This window comes from Spermophilus citellus (assembly GCF_964194105.1).
Source record: "Spermophilus citellus genome assembly, chromosome: 4".
In the NCBI taxonomy this organism is placed as follows: domain Eukaryota; kingdom Metazoa; phylum Chordata; class Mammalia; order Rodentia; family Sciuridae; genus Spermophilus; species Spermophilus citellus.
Window position 1 is genome coordinate 217,458,260 of NC_138185.1, and position 15,764 is coordinate 217,474,023.

The 15,764-nt window shown below is 57.6% G+C and overlaps 1 protein-coding gene across 5 annotated transcripts; it reads left to right on the plus strand.

Annotated features, from left to right (window-relative positions):
• Positions 1-1,700: 1,700 nt before the first annotated feature.
• On the plus strand, positions 1,701-15,506 carry LOC308647634 (plasma serine protease inhibitor-like; the record flags this gene model as incomplete). 5 transcript variants are annotated; one of them, XM_081291951.1, is made up of 5 exons in its annotated part: positions 1,701-1,845; positions 12,116-12,803; positions 14,064-14,334; positions 14,679-14,826; positions 15,321-15,506. In XM_081291951.1, the coding sequence occupies exons 2-5, from the start codon at positions 12,188-12,190 to the stop codon at positions 15,504-15,506; spliced, it is 1,221 nt and encodes a 406-aa protein (XP_081148077.1). In that variant the 5' UTR covers positions 1,701-1,845; positions 12,116-12,187. The 5 variants fall into 5 exon arrangements, with proteins under 5 accessions (XP_081148077.1, XP_081148075.1, XP_081148076.1 ...); XM_081291949.1 differs by lacking the exon at positions 1,701-1,845 and adding an exon at positions 7,141-7,264; XM_081291950.1 differs by lacking the exon at positions 1,701-1,845 and adding an exon at positions 7,785-7,927.
• Positions 15,507-15,764: the final 258 nt, after the last annotated feature.

Sequence of the window (15,764 nt, forward strand, 5' to 3'; positions counted from 1 at the left end):
CCTGCCCTGCACCCTAGGGCCCTGCTCCTTTAGGTGGGCGTGGGGAGCACCTGGTTGCAGGGGTCATCCAGGCGTGGGGGGAGGGGAAGCCAGCTGCCCCGTGGGGTTGGTGCCTTGTTCCAGAGCAGGGCTGGGAGGCCGTGGAGGCTGGATGGAGGCCTGGAGAGGTGGGATCAGAGACTCCCCTGCCTGTGGCCATGGGGTGTGCCCGGAGACTCCCAGGACAGAGGGCTGTGTATGCGACAGAGCCAGGGGTCTGGAGCCGGCAGCCTGGTTCACACCTGGGCTCCACAGAGATGGGCTCTGGGGCCCCCAGCACATCCCCTCCTCTTGGGCCTCAGTTTCCCCCTGGGTACCGAAGCCTGCCCCAAGTGACACAGCTCAGAGCTCTTCAGTGCGCCAGTGCCCAGGGTGAGTTCTCCCAGGAAGGTCCCCTCCGCTGCAGAAGGAGGCAGGGTAGCCAGAAGTGGCTTTGTTTACAGCCAACCTCAGTAGTTTCTGGCAAAAGCATTCCCTGGGGAGCATCCCTGGATTTACTTGGGCCAGTGGGTCGGAGGGAGCCTGGCCTCTCTGAATGTGGACATGGAGTTCCAGGGACAGTTAGAGCAGAGACCGACCAGCCAGCAGGCCCCTCTCCTGTCTTTCCTGGGCCCAACTCACCTTCTGCTCTGAGGTCCAGAGGAAGAATGCCCACAACGCTTTGCCATCAGCTGCTCAGCCTCTGACCACAAGCCAATGGGCCATTCTGCTCCCCCTTTGCACAGTCAACACCATGGGCTCAAATCCCAGCTCTGCTGCTACAGAGCTGTGTGATCTTGAGGAAGTTATCCAACCTCTCTGGGCCTCAATATCTCCATCTACAAGATAGAGATGATGATGGTTCTCCCTGCCTCTGGGAACCACTGCAAAACTATACACTTAATCTGCGTGTGACGTCCTGAGACGATGCTCTGGGAGCATCAGCTCCATAATTCTCACTACATAATGCTGCCACCTCTGAGTGGTGATCTCCTCCCATCAAGCCAGCTGCCCTGGGACCCCAATCCTTCTCATTTGGCACTTTTCCTACTCAAAAGATCCATGTAGGGTCCCAGCAGGGGTTTCTCCAAACTGGAGATGTTCTTCTCCTGACTCTGGTCCCAGAAGTTCCTGCTTGAGCTTCCAGAAGGTTCTAGATCAGCACCCACTTCTCCACTCTCTCCCTTTCTCCTGGTAGATCCTGTAGGGACACAGTCCCTCGTGTCCTGTGATACCAGCTGCAGAATATCCTGCTGTCTTCCCAGGTTGCCTGCAGCTTCTGTCCTCAGGGGGCTCTCATGTGGGTCCCCGTCTCCGTCTCCCAAGGTCCCACACAAACGCTCCCTCTCCTCCTTGTGTCAGCTGTCATCCTGCCATAAACACAGCTGGCCTGTCAATCACGCTGCCCACTAGATGAGGCCTCTCAGAGGCAGTCCCTGAGCTCGCTGGTGGACGTCGGAAGCGCTGGGCTGAGTGCAAGGTCACCGGCTCTTTGCTCTGCATCAGCACCCGTGACACCCCTTGGCCTGGGATTGATTGGGCAAATATTTGCCTCAGCTCCTCAGATTTCAAAATGCCCTTTTAGAGAATTAAAAATAAGTAAATGAAGACTCCGTGCAGGAGAACCTGTTCCTCCAGAGCAGCGGGGCCCTCTTGTGTCTGTGGCCGCCTGTGGGGTGTCTGATCTGCGTGGCCCTCGCTGTGCACCCAGGGCGGCCGACCCCTGGGAGTCCGCCGTCAGCACGCAGAGGAGCCTGTGAGCACGTGGCCCTCCTCCAGCAGGAGAGCAGAGGCTCTGCACTGTGCACAGGGAGGTCGTCTGCCAAGGTGAGTGGCAGTGGTGCCCTTGGTCAGGCACGAAAGCCCTGGATTCCAGCACAGGGTGCCGGCGTGCACGTGTCTTGTGAGCAGTGCACAGAGGCACGCAGCATGGCTTCCTCCTGGGCCTCACGCTCGGGTTCAGCCAGCAGTCAGGAGTGGGGCCGGCCAGCTCCAGACGGGAGGACAAATGTCTTTCCTGCTCTGACACTCTTTATCTCTGGCCACCAAGATGTGTGGGGCTCCTCCACCACCTCAGCCACTCCCCTGGGGCATCTGCTGCTCAGCTCATTCACCTGACTGTCCACCAGGAGTCAGGGTCCTATCCACCAGCGGGGGTCTCAGTTCCTTAAGGCCAGCTCCAAGCAAGAGGCTGTCACCTAAGCTCTAGCCAGATGGCTGCAAACTGGGGTCCTACAACCTCTTCATCAGGTTCAGTGAATTAGCTGGGAGGGCTCACAGGGCTCGAGGACACACTTCCTGATGTCCCCAGCATACAATATTAATAAAGGACAGAGATGAAGAGCTAGATGAGAGAGACAGAAACACACAGGGCGAGGAATGGGGAAGAGGCTGGAGCCTCCATGCCTCCCTGGCTCTTCCCCTCCAGGCACCTCCACCTGTCCCGTTGTCCCAGGTTCCTAGTCCCTGTCCCTTCATGAGGGCTTCACAGAGGCTCCCTTGCATGGGCAGATCAAGGACATGGTTGGCCACTGGCAACCAACGCAACCTGCAGCCCTCTCCCCTCCCGGAGGCCCAGGCTGGGGAAGAGGTGGCCCACTCTGCCAATCCTCCATCCCCAGCTTGGTTTCCCTGGTAACCAGACACCAGGCTTCTCCTTCTAGAGCCAGAAGCCCTTCGCACCCAGGAACCCCAAGGGATTTCAGAGCTCTGCCCCAGAGCTCCCGTCACTCAGGAAATGGCCAAGTTCTCGGGAGCTCTGAGTCAGGAGCCCCAGGGATCAAAGGCAAATGTTAGAGCAGAGGATTCTCCAGCTCCTTGGTGACAGGTGTGTAAAGATCTGATGGGGACAGAGTACAAATATGTATTTCTTACTGTGTCACAACTCCCAGGCTGCCACCCGGACAGCTAGAGGGACCTCTCCAGGGCAGGAGTGAGCCTGGTGTTTGCAGTCAGAGGAGCTCCGTGGCTGGCCACCTGGGCCCTTGTCTGAAATAGGCAGATGCAGAACGGACAGTCCAGGCTCTGCACACCTGCCATGCACGAGGTCAGCCGAGTGCTCAGGGGACATCCGGGGCCGTGGAGCCCAGAGCACAGAGCCTGCGCCTGGCCAACCCATGGCCATTTCTTCTCTCACACTCTGGAGGCCCCAAGTCTGTGCTCCAGGGTTGCCACGAGGAGGACACGGGCCATGAGTCTCCCTAGCTCCCAGGGTCACTCTGCACAGGCTCCTCCATCCCCACTCTCACCTGATTTTAACTTATCTCCCTCGGTTCAAATTTTCCTATTTAAAAATAACAGAGGCATATGGGGTCAGAGGCCCACCCTGCTCCACCGTGACCCCATCTTAACTAACCCTATCCCCCAAGGACCCCATTTCCAAGTAAGGCCACCTTCTGAGGTACTGGGAGCTGGGACTTCCACATAAGAGGGGACACATTCAGCACAGGACACTGGGTGTGCACTTGGTTCTTCTCTGTGCCTCAGGTGCCTCAGCTGTGAAGGAAGGCAGCTGCTCCCTCCTGCCCACTGAGCCCACCCTGCTGGCCTCGGGGGACCCTGACTCCCCTCTTCCTGCCTAAAGATCCTGCTGCATCCGACCCTGACAGTGGTCTCCTGCCTCCTTCCTTGGAGTCAGCCACTCCTTCCCCTGCATCTCTGCCATCAGTGAGCCCTCCTTCCTCGACGCAGGGCCTTTGCCAGGGCCCACAGTTCCCTCCCTAGTCCCCTCTCTGGTCCTCGTCATCTCTCCCTTCACCCTTGTCCCCACCCCCACTCCTGCCTCCCACGCCTCCCCCACACCCACTCACCTGCTGCCCACCCACCCCTCCACCAGCAGGTACACAGCCCATGTTCACCAGGCCCAAAGCTGGACTCATGAGCCCCCAAGGCTGCCTGCCGTCCACTCACAGCGCCCACGCTCCCTCCTCCCCAGGCCTCCTCCTTCCATCTGCCAGTATCTGCAGGTCCAGGCCAGGCTCTCCCACCTAGAGGAGCCCAGCATCTCAAGCAAATGCCAGCTAAAGAGGTCTGTCCGCCACCTCTGCCTCCTTCTCTGGTGTGTGGGTAAAGTCCAATCTGCCTCCGGCCAGCAGGACTCCCAGGCCTCTGCTCCTGAGGTGGTCCCGCTTCTCTGGGATCCTCCCACCCCCCTCCCCCTGGCTGGCTCTGGGCCTGCACTGCCCCCTCTGCACCTCTGAGGCTGCTGCCGACTCCTGCAGCTGCCAGCCTGAAGCCCAGCGCCACCGCCTAGGGGTCCCCATTGCCCTCTCCAGCCCGCAAGAAGGGTCTTGCTCCCGGGGTCGCTGTGGCGCTGGTTAGAGCATCGGGCTCCGTGCTCTCATTTGCCTCTTTAGATCAACACCTTCTGGAATCCAGGGTAACTTCTGGAACATGGTCAGCGCTCAGCAAATACTGGATCAGATGGAGGTATTGAAGGACGGAGGATGGACGGAAGGGAGGATGGGAGGCAGGAAAGAAGGAAGGAGTAGAAGGAAGGGTCAGGGGTACTGACCCAGGCAGGCAGGCAGGTGACAGGCAGCTGGCCCACAGCAGGATCCTGGCAGATGCTGCAGGCGGGAAGGCCAGCCCCTCAGTGTGAGAAGACGAGACAGGGACCACGGCTAGATCAGGAGCTTGGCCAAGCCACAGCCCAAATTAGCCAAGAACCAGGAAACCAGGGTCCACCCCTCCTGGCTTGCCAGGGTCGTGTCCTGGTTTAGCGCTGATTGTCCCACATCCTGGGAAATTCCTCAGTCCCAAGCAAAGTGGGCTGAGTGGCCCCCTACTAGGACCAAGACCAGTGTCCAGTTCATATCAGGAAGGGCCCCCCAAGCTCCTGGGCTGATGTTCCTCAAGCCCCCAAGGCCAGAGTGGTCCCAGGCCAGTCACGGGGAGCAGAGGGCAAGCAGAGCCAGCCTCCTCCGACTGAGCAGGTCAGCAAAGGCCACCCACGCTCCTTGGCTCTGCTCCCAAGGACCCGTCCACTGCCAGCCCTCCCCAGGCCTCCCAGGCTCTAGGAGCCCATCCTGGCCACTGGCCCTCCCTATGCACTGTCCCCAGTGCTGTGGATAGAACTGCGTCCTTCCAAAGTTCGTGTGAGCCCTAATCTCCAGGTGACAGGATTTGGAGAAGCCCTTAGGAGGTACTTACGGCAAAGGAGGTTGTGAGGGTCCAGCCTCCAGAACCGCAGAGAAACTTCTTTCTGTGATTAAGCTGCCTAGTGGGATGCTGGGTTAGGCAGCCCCGGTGTGCTGAGCCCTGAGACCCCCAACCCCCACTTCAAAATTGACCCGCCCTCAGCCCCATTTTCTCAGGCCCTTTCTGAGGGGCCGTGGGGAGTTCTGGGTTACCACAGGTTGCTCCCAGTTTCCCACGGTATTCCTTCGGAGGTTGGCTTGGAAAATCGTACCCGTGGCATCACTCAGCCTTGGACGGTCACAGCGTGAGCAGCGCCCCAGGATGCTGCATGGCCCCCTCTTTCCCAAAGCAGTTTCAGCTGGAACTGTCTGGGCTCCTTCTCGCTCCCTGTTGCTAGTGTGACCAAATGTCACAAGGCAGAGGATGACACAGGACATTTATCCTTTTATTGCTGGGAGGCCAAAGTAGACCTCGCTGGGCCACAGTCCAGATTTGGGCAGGGATCCTTCCTTCTGGAGGCTCCAGGGGAGGGTCCTCATCTTCTTCAATTTCCAGAAGCTTCCTCACTGCTTGGAGAGAGACCTCCGTGACCCCTGGTTCCTCCCCCTGCCCTGGTCACCACCCCACCTGCTTCTAACTCCACCTCCTGCATCTCTTTCTCTAAAGACCCTGTGATTATGTTCAGGACCCACTTGGATGACCATGACACTCTCCCCATTCCTAGATCTTTACCCTAATCACACCTGGAAAGTCCCTCTGGTGGTAGCAGGTGTCACGCACAGGTTGGAGCATGGAGGGCGCTGTGCACAGGTCACGGGGGGGGGGGGGGGGGGGGGGGGCGTGCTCCGGGAGGAACTGGGCTCTGGTTTAAAGTGTCCACACGGCCAGCCCTGCAGTCCTGTTACTCAGGAGGCTGGAGCAGGACTCCATGCTAGAGCCCAGCCCAGACAATTTGATGAGACCCTTTCTCAAAATAATAAAAGTGTAAAACACAAAATGGGCGGGGTGGTCGCTGAGCAGTGGCGCGCTCCTCTAGCAGACGCGAGACCCTGGTTGGATCCCTAGTAGTTCAAAGAAGGAAAAAAAATCTAAAAAGTGCCCATGAATACGAGTTCTTAACACTGCAGAGTGCCCTAACTGGCCTCAGAACCATGGTGTGTAGGAAAGGAAACGTCTTGCAGGGTGTGGGGACCGGCTGGCTGACCTTGCAGGTCACATGTCCCAGGTGCCTCCTGTCCTCTGCTTCACTGGGCCCTCTCGACACCCGCCTGTACCCACCTTCCTGGTGGTGGTCACACGCAGGGCCCTTTGGTGAGAGGAAGCCCCAGGCCTGGGGACCTGGAAGCATCACTGCCTGAGCTAGCACCCTAAATGGGCATCTTGGGAACACTGGTCAAAGGGAGGGGCAGAGAGGGCCCCAATTTCGAGGTAGAAAAGGACAGATCAGCTGAGCCACAGGAATCCCTGCTTCAGCCCTTTTCTGAGCGAAGAGCAGGCACCTTGATGTTAGCCTGGGCACTGGGCCCTTCATTCCCTAATTTGGTACATGACCTTGAACAATTCCTTTGTCCTTCTGATCCTGCGGAGGTATTGATGCAATTGGGTGGATACAATGACCACAGCATCACAGCCATTGTGAGACTCTCATTGCCACCAGAATGGGGACTGTCCCTGATCAGTAACTATAGCAGGCTAGTGGGGAGGTGGCTCAAGCCAGTCCCCTGGGTCCACAGGCAATAGCTGCAGAAAACAAAGAAATGGAGCCTGGCCAGGGGAGGGTGACCACTGGGGGATTTTTCCCTGCTCTGGAGTGCAGCAGCTGATGACCCGGCATTGCTGTCCCTCCAGGTTTATGGTGGCCCCAGTAGCCTTGGTGACACTGAGTGGGTGGCCTGGTAGGAGCTTCTGTGCAGGCCACTTCCCTATGGCCAGAGTGTTGGCTGGAAGCCTTCTAGGATAGGATAGGCAGGACCTGGGCGGGGCCAGGGGAGGGGCAGGGCTGCTGTGGTCAGTGACAAATGCGGGCTGCAGTCCTGCCTGACCTCTGCCCCGTCTGGAGCCCTGAGGACTGCCACCCTGCTGTGTGCACACTCAGCTGCAAGACAGAGTGAGTACGGACACTGTGGCTGTGGTCTCGTGGGCCTGAGGCTTCGGGAAGGGACCCAGGGGCACTCTAGAGTATCGGGTCTGGAGGGCTCAACATCTCTCGGGAGTCTCAGAGGGACGGGAAGGGCCTCCACAGTGCTGAGAACAAGCTGGGGCCACCCGAGCTGCAGGGAAAATCCTCCCAGTGGCTCGACCTTGGCTTGTACCCTGAAGCTGGCCGAGCCTCCGTGTCCCCACAGGTGGGAGGGAGGTAGTCACAGCCCCTGCACGTGTGACTGAGGCACAGCCCCAGGGGCAGTGCCCACCAGCCACACCTGGCTGGAACGTAGATCAGTGTGGTTGTCACCTTTGGAGGGGCCACTGTGGTCAACTGCTAGGCTTCTGCTCACCCTGCGATGCCCAGGACAACACCCCCACCCCCACACACAGAATGCTCCTGCTCTGAGTGTCAACAGGACAAGATTGAGAAACCCTGACCCAAGGCAGTGGCGACAAGCTGTCTGCTGGATGGGGGCCCGCTCTCTCACGTTGTCCACTCGAGAGCCTCAGGAAAAGCTGCTTCCCTAGATAAGGCGCCTGGTGGAGGCAGCCTTCAGGAGGGTGGGCGGAGGCTCGGGAGCTCCAGGAGCCTTGGAAGTTTGCTAAAGAACCCAAGACGAGCAAGGTGAGCGGGGTGTTTAGGTTTTCCAAGGATGGGATCTCGGCAAGGAATGCCACAGTGAGGGGCCGCAGCTCCCTGGGCCAGCGTCCTCATTCATCGGTTGGAGCCTGAAGCGTGGAGTGGGAAGAGGCTGGGACACCTGGGGGTGGAGGACGAGTTCATGACATCGACCAAGGTGACGCACACGGCATCTTTGGTCTCCAGGCTCTGGCCCTGTTCTCTAGGGATGTGGGGCTGTTGGTCAGTTAGACCTCAACAGAGAGGGTGTTAAAAGATAAGGTGGGTGGCCCAGCTGAGCCACAGGGAGGGAATTACTTGGGGTTGAATGCCTGGAAAGCCCGGAGCCCAGCAGCAGCTCCCAGCCTGGCTGTGTCCACCCCAGTGTCCAGCTGGCATCTGCTACCTCTGAGGAGGAGAGGGGTCCAGGCTTGCATTCCTTCATTTATTCCACAGTGGCGCATGGGGCCCCTCCAGATAACTGGTGGAGCTCTGGGAGAAACATGAAGAGCCATTATGGGAAATAACAGGGGGAGGGAGAGGTTCAGGCGTGGGGGGATGTCACCAAGGGTGACATGAAAGCAGAGCGTGAACCTGTGCAGAAGCGGCCTTGGGGGGACGGTCAGGAGGGAACTCTAGAAGAGGGAGCGGTGTGGGGGAGGGCCCAGGGCAGGACAGAGACTGCTAGGTTGGGGGAGTCTGGAAGGGAAGCATTAGGCCTGGGGACTCACGTGACCCAGGCAGAGCAGGTCAAGGTGAGGCTGACGGGGGCCAGTGCAGCCAGGACACACAGGGATCCTCAGGCCACATAGAGTGGGCAGCAGTGGTCTTCTGTGGCCGGGGGAGCTGGGCCAAGGCCGTGAGGGAAGGAGCTTCTGTCCCATACCGTGTGTACAGTGGCCCCCGGGCCCAGAGGGGAGACCACTAGTGGTCCAGGTGGAAGCAGGGTCTCCCCTTAGGGTGGTGGGGAGAGTGGAGAGAGGCAGGGAGGTCGGAGGCCTATGTGGAAATAGAAATCCACAAGCCTTGCTCGTGGGCTGCAGGTGGAAAGGTGAAGGTTGCTTCTCCCATGAAGCCCTACCCCGGTCTTCAGGGTCTGGACGAAGCGCTGGCTTTGCCTCCCCTGTCCTGTCAGATCCACGCCCTTGTCCCTTCGTGATTAGCAGATGCGGAAAGACCCTCTCACCTGCACACTTCTCTCAGCTGAGTCTGGAACCAGACCAGGTGGGACCTTGTTGCCCAATTTGGAATGAAAGCCAGCAGATTTGACGTCCACGTATTGTCGGGGACCAGTGGGAAACAGGGCAGAGCCTCCTCCCCTTCCCCCCGCACTGCCACATACCTCAAGCTTGAAATTGCAGGTGAACTTGAGTGGTCTCCTCTCCTCCTCCTGCAGGAATGTTAATGTCAGGGTCCGGGCTCTCCCGGCACGTAGTGGGGCTGGTCTGCGGCCTGGAGGCTCCCTGGGCCTTCTCAGGCTCAGCCTACCTCAGAGAGGACCCAAAAGGCTATCAAAGCCACATATTTCCACCAAAGGCCCAGGAGCTTGATGGCGAAACCAGGCTTTTAACCATGAAGCTCAAACGCACCCTGAGGCCTCCACTTTCAGAGAGACTTCTCTTCACACCACGTTGCAGGGGAGGGTAACGAGCCCTTGAGAGGGGACATTGGGAGTAAACACGTTCGTTCCACTAAGCCTCAGTTAATTCACCTAAGATTGGGGCTAATAACACTTATTTTGGAGACGATTTTATGCAGTAATTGTAGTGCTTCATAAATAGTGGCCTTAATAAAAGGGTGGGCCCAAATGGAGCAAGACTTTTGGGTCCCAATCCTGTGGCCCAAGGGAACCTGAGTGAACCTGGGACCCTCCACCCCAAGAACAGACCTTGCTCTCCCAGGAGACCTAGGGACTTCTCACTCTCAGGTCTCTGGTGTTCAGGGGTTTGGGGACATGGTGGGGGCAGCTGTTGGCCACAGAACCTTCCAGACCTGATGTTGCTGATGAAGAATGCAAGGCTTGGGTTGGGTGGCCTGGCCAGCTGCCTAGCAGCCTCACAAGGGCTCTGCCCACACAGGATGTCCCCTGCTCCTGGCTGCTCCAGCCACGGAGTTATCAGCTCTGTGCTGATCTGCAGGGGACTCAGCCTAATGGTTTCTCTAGGGCAACTCGATCTGCAGGAGAGGGCACACTGTACTATAGATAGACTAGTTTAAAGGACACACAGTAGTACACAGCCACCTTGTCCCTCACAGACCTCCAGAGATGGCCGTCACTGTGGGAACAGGGAGGGAGAACAGCCTAGAATCTGGGAGTATGTTCCTGAATTATCTGCAGATGAGGGCTATCGCAGCGGCTGCTGAACCAGGATCAAAGATGCAGGAGGCTGAGACTCCAAGACACAATCAGGGTCAGAACTGGTCTAAGTCCACACCTTGCCAGTCAGCAGGAGGCTCCTCCTTGGACCTTGGATTACCCCTCTGTAAGATGGAGCCCTAAGCGAGCCCACCTCCCGGGGGGTGTGGTTGAAGGAGTTGATAGACAGCAGAGCACGGAGCAGAGGGTGGGCAATGCCCCCCACCGTGGCCCGTGGCTGCAGAGGCTGCTGTATTTGGCTCCCCACGGCCAGACATTCTGCAGGCAAAACATTCTTCTCTGAGCCCAGGGTGCAAATGGGAGAGGAGGGCTGGTCAGGATGACCTACCTGAGCCCTTCAGCCTTGTTCAAAGATGGGCCTGTGGTCCTGGTCCGCCTGATGTCCCAACCTATTCTTGTTCCAAGGTCTCCCCAAGTGGGCCACTGGGTAGCAGTTTCCAAAGCTGCAGTTTGGGTTCCTTTAGGGTTTGGCTTTGTCTGGGTCGTGTGACTGGCCGGCTGTCTCTGCTCACCCTGGCTCTAGGGGACCTGATGACATGGTGTTTGGAGAATAAACCTAGCCGGGAAGGACTTGCTCCAAGAACAGTGTGCAGGATGAAGATGCTCCCCAGGGGCTGGCCGAGCTGCCTCCAGGCACAGCTGAGGACATGGGGTGCCAGGTGTCAGGTGTCAGGTGTCAGGTGGAGCTTTGGCCAGACAAGCCATTCAGATGCCTCTATTTGCATAGCACTTGCTCCCTGGGAGGCTCTGCTCCCAGAACCCTGTGCGCCAGTGCTGCTTCTACCCTGACTCACAGTGAGGAGAGTGGCTTGGGGAGCACTGGCCACCCAGAGTCACAGTGTGAAGTCCTAGTAGACTGAGAGGTGAACCAGGCAGCTGGCTCCAGAGCGGGGCTCCTCACCACTATGGAGGTAGAAGGAGGACTTGGGGCCACAGCCAGATGGGGGGTACAGGCAGGAGGTTACTGGCAGGCAGGAGGGAGGACAGGAGCAGAGACAGAAGGCCTGCGAGCAGGAGCAGTGGACCACCCTGCAGGACTTCACTCTTGGTGTGCCTGTCTGTGTCCTGACTTCCCTGCCCTCATCTTTAAAAAAAAAAAAAAAAAAAGAACACAGTCTTGTTGGCTTGGGGCACACTCTAGTGACTTCATTTTAATGCCATGAGCTCTTTAAAGATCCTTTCTCCAAATACAGACACATTGTGAGGTGTCCAGGGTCAGGAATTTTATGGACACTTTTCAGATGCTGATGAAAGACGGGGAGGTCGGAGGCTCACAGTAAGAGTGTGGAGTTTTTCAGGAGGCTCTCTGGGGACAAAGGTGGCCTGTAGCAGCCCTGGCAGATGGATCAGTACCATGATACCCTGACCACGGGTCTCAGGGGATATGCGGTGGCAAAGCCAGCCAGGTGGAGGCCCAGGGGGAGGAGCTGGTCTGAGCTCTCAGGGGGACCGGAGCCTTGCCAAGCGCTGGGCCATGATACCCCAGGGAAGGTCAGAGGCCTCTCACCCCTGGAAACCTCCGCGATGCCCACCACCGACAGGAGCCTTGATGTGAAGGAGAGGCCAGGCGTCCCGCGCTAGCAGGCCCCTGCCTGTCCTCGGGTCTGCACTTGCTCTGCCTTCTCCTTCCTGTCCCTCTGGTAGATGTCCACATCCCCGGTCCAGCCCCTCCAGCCATAGTACCCTCCACAGGCCCTCACCCAGACCTCATGGGTACTGTCACTCCTCTTTGAGGCCACATGGACCCAACCGGAGGCTGGGTGATGAGTGGTGACAACTCTCTAGAATGTCAGCTTCACCTGTCTCTCTGCCCACAGCTCCAAGAACTGCTGCCGGCACCCTCTCTGAGAACACCTTCCCACATCCCCTCCAGGACAGCGGCAGCCGCCATGAAGCTGGTCCTCCTCTTGTGCCTGACGCTGATCAGCCCTCAGCTGGCCTCCCTCCGACGCCACAACTCTCGTGAGACAAAGAAGAAAATCAAGGAACCCGCTGTCCATGACACAGTGGCCCCCAGCACCAGGGAATTCACCTTTGACCTCTACAGAGCCTTGGCTTCCAATGCCCCTGGACAGAACATCTTCTTCTCCCCTCTGAGCATCTCCATGAGCCTGGCCATGCTCACCCTGGGGGCCCGCTCCAACACCAAGGCGCAGATCCTGGAGGGCCTGGGCCACAGCCTGCAGCCCGACTCAGAAGAGGAACTCCACAACACCTTCCAGAAGCTTCTGCAGGAGCTCAGTCAGCCCAGAGAGGGCCTCGAGCTCAGCCTCGGCAACGCCCTCTTCATGGACCCTATAGTGAGCGTTCAGGAGAGCTTTCTGAGGGCCATGAAGACTATGTACCGGGCGGACATTTTCCCCACCAACTTTGAGGACCCCACAGAAGCCCAGAAGCAGATCAATGACTATGTGGCAAAGCAAACCAAGGGCAAGATTGTGGACTTGATCCAGAACCTCGACAGCACCCACATCATAGTGATGGTGAATTACATTTTCTTTAAAGGTGAGGTGACAAGTTCCGGTTTGAACCGGAACTTTCTCTCTTTCTGCTGCTTTAGCCACAACAATACCCCATTCCCTCCACCTAAAGAAGCCAGTGAGGCAGCTTTAGTGCTTCGTCCCAGCGGGAGCCCCTCTGGCCCACTGATAGAGGTAGAGCCGTGATCTCCCTGGATTCCCTGAAATCGCCCCTGCTCTCCAATGGCTCATCTGCTCCTCTTTGCAGATGCTGAGCCCTGTGACCTGCAGGGAAGGGGGACCGACAGAGTAGGGGAAGAGGGGAGGAGAGGGGGGAGTCAAACTGTCAACCCCCAGAGTCACAAATAGTGTCTCAGACCCTTTGGGTTACTACAGCAAAACACCACAAACTGGGTGGCTTATAAGCAACAGAACTCTATTTCTCACATTTTTAGAGAACAGGAAGCCTGAGATGGAGCTTCGATTCAGTGTCTTCCAAAGCCAGGATCCCCACAGCTAGCACATTCACACAGGGGGAGGGGCACGAGGGTCCCTGGGTCCCTCCCACAACAGCACTAACCTCACTTACGAGGACTCTGCTTTGGCAACCTAACAGCCACCCAGAGGCCCTGCCTCCTGGCACCATCACCTTGGGGTTTAGGGTTTCAACAAATGCATTTGGGGAGAGGGAACACATTCACAGCAAGGAATACCAGGCTTGGATTCTGAGTTTCTTGTCCCTCCGTCCAGGACTGGTCCCCTTATAGCAACTGTGAAATAAGCTAAGCCTGGTTCTGGGGCAGGGCCCACCTTGAGAACTATTAAGAAGTCGGAAGCGGTCACTTGCCATCCTTGATTAGCAGTGCCCATGGGAAGCAGCCAGAGAAGGAGCCCAGGGAAGGCCTCCCAACAGGGATGATCATGTCCTTCCAGGACCCCTTACACCTCTGTGCAAAACCTAGATCAAAATGCAACATCAGGAAAAGAGTAAAACACAGAGCACCTCCCCTAGACATCAGGGAGCACCTCAGGCATCAGAAAATCAAAGGGCCTCCAAAGACATGAAAGCCAATCTTCTTGTTTTTCAAATATGGAAGGAGAGGCACCATGACAAGTCAAGACGTACCCTAGGGTTATAAAGGGACCTGCCTTCACAGTCCAGGGTGCAGGTTCTGCTGCACTACAGTGAAGGCTCTATACGAGGAGCCACTCTGCGACTCTGCTTCCTGAATCCACTCTTCCTTTGCAGCAGAGAAGCCTCACCCTTACCTGATTCTCTTCCCTCCCTGTTGCCCCCCATCTTTAGCTAAGTGGGAGACAGGCTTCAGCCCCAAAAACACCAAGGAGCAAGATTTCCACGTGAACGGGGACACCACCGTGAAGGTGTCCATGATGAACCGTGAGGATCAATATTACTACTTCCTGGACCGAAACCTCTCCTGCGAGGTGGTGGGGGTCCCCTACGAAGGCAACGCCACTGCCCTTCTCATTCTCCCCAGCGAGGGCAAGATGGTGCAGGTGGAGAACGGCCTGACCGGGAAAAGGCTGGGGAAGTGGCTTCACTTGTTCACCAAGAGGTACTCTTCAGACCACTCCAGGGCCAGCCTGACCCTGCCCGAGCCCAGGGACATCCATGGCCCCCAGGACCACACAGTGGTGGTGGGAAGGACCCACCCAGCTATGGAGCTCCTTCCAAACCCAAAGTCACCCCGTGAAGTCCTGGGCCAGCTGGAGGGACCCGGGCGGGAAGCTGGGTTCCCTGGGGAGGTGCCACAGTGGGGCAGCCCAAGTCCAAGTCCAGACCCAGGACAGGTCTGTCCGAGATGAAGGGTAGAGAAGCCCAAGAAGCTGAGGGGCATGCCTGGAACACAAGCTCAGGGAGCCCCGGCTCGGGCTGAGGACGGCTCTTTTCTTTCTCTAGGCAGCTGGACCTTTACCTTCCCAAGTTCTCCATCGAGGGCTCCTATCAGCTGGAGAAAATCCTGCCCAAGATAGGGATCAGCCAAGTCTTCACCTCCCAGGCCGACCTGAGCGGCCTCACCAACCACTCCAACATCCAGGTGTCCGAGGTGAGTCCAGAAGTCCCCGAGCCACCGCCTTCAGGAATGGCCTGCCCTGCCCTGCGATCTCCCCACCCCCTCCTCTTTTCCACAAAGATGTTACTTTGGGCATCTTGCTCCTTGCCATAGGAAGCCATCGTGCCTGGGGGGATGGAGTGCAGTAATAACTGGTCAAAACTCAGAATCCTGTGCAAGCCCCTTCCCGTCCTAGCTGTGGGAGCTCCAGCAAATAACCTGAGACTCTGAGCCTCCTCTCTCTCACCTGTAACACAGGGAAGTCACACCTCACTGTGAGATGTCACGAGGATTCAGTGACTGACACACGTGCAGTCTCCTCTGGGCAGAGCGGCTGGCACAGGTGGTTGTTCAGATGTTCCACTTCCTCCCTCTCCCAGGCTCAGGTGCACAGACGCCTGTGTTGGAGCCATAGGTGGCTTTGCCATTTCCCACGAACCCTGCTCCCAGCCCTGGGTGGCCGGATAATACCTGCTGTCTCCCTGCAGATGGTGCACCGCGCCGTGGTGGAGGTGGACGAGTCAGGAACCCAAGCAGCTGCAGCCACCGGGACAGTCTTCATGTTCAGGTCGGCCCGACTGGGCTCTCAGAGGGTCGTGTTCAACAGACCCTTTCTGCTGGCCATCATGGAAAACACAAACTTCCTCTTCTTTGGCAAAGTGACCCAACCCTGAGGGGGAGACAGGGGTGAGCATGGCCCATCTATCTGCTAGTAGCTGGTGATTAACATAGGTTTAGCTGACTATTGGGACGTCACAAATAATAATAAGATCAATATACTGGTGATTACTTCTTACACAATTGCAAGACATGGGTGCCTTGGAGAAACTTGGAGAACAATTGGTCTTGTCCTTGCTGTCCATCAGTAGAGATTGGCACTGAGGCTTTGAAAGGCCAGTTGACTCATCCAAGCTCCCACAACATTAGTACCC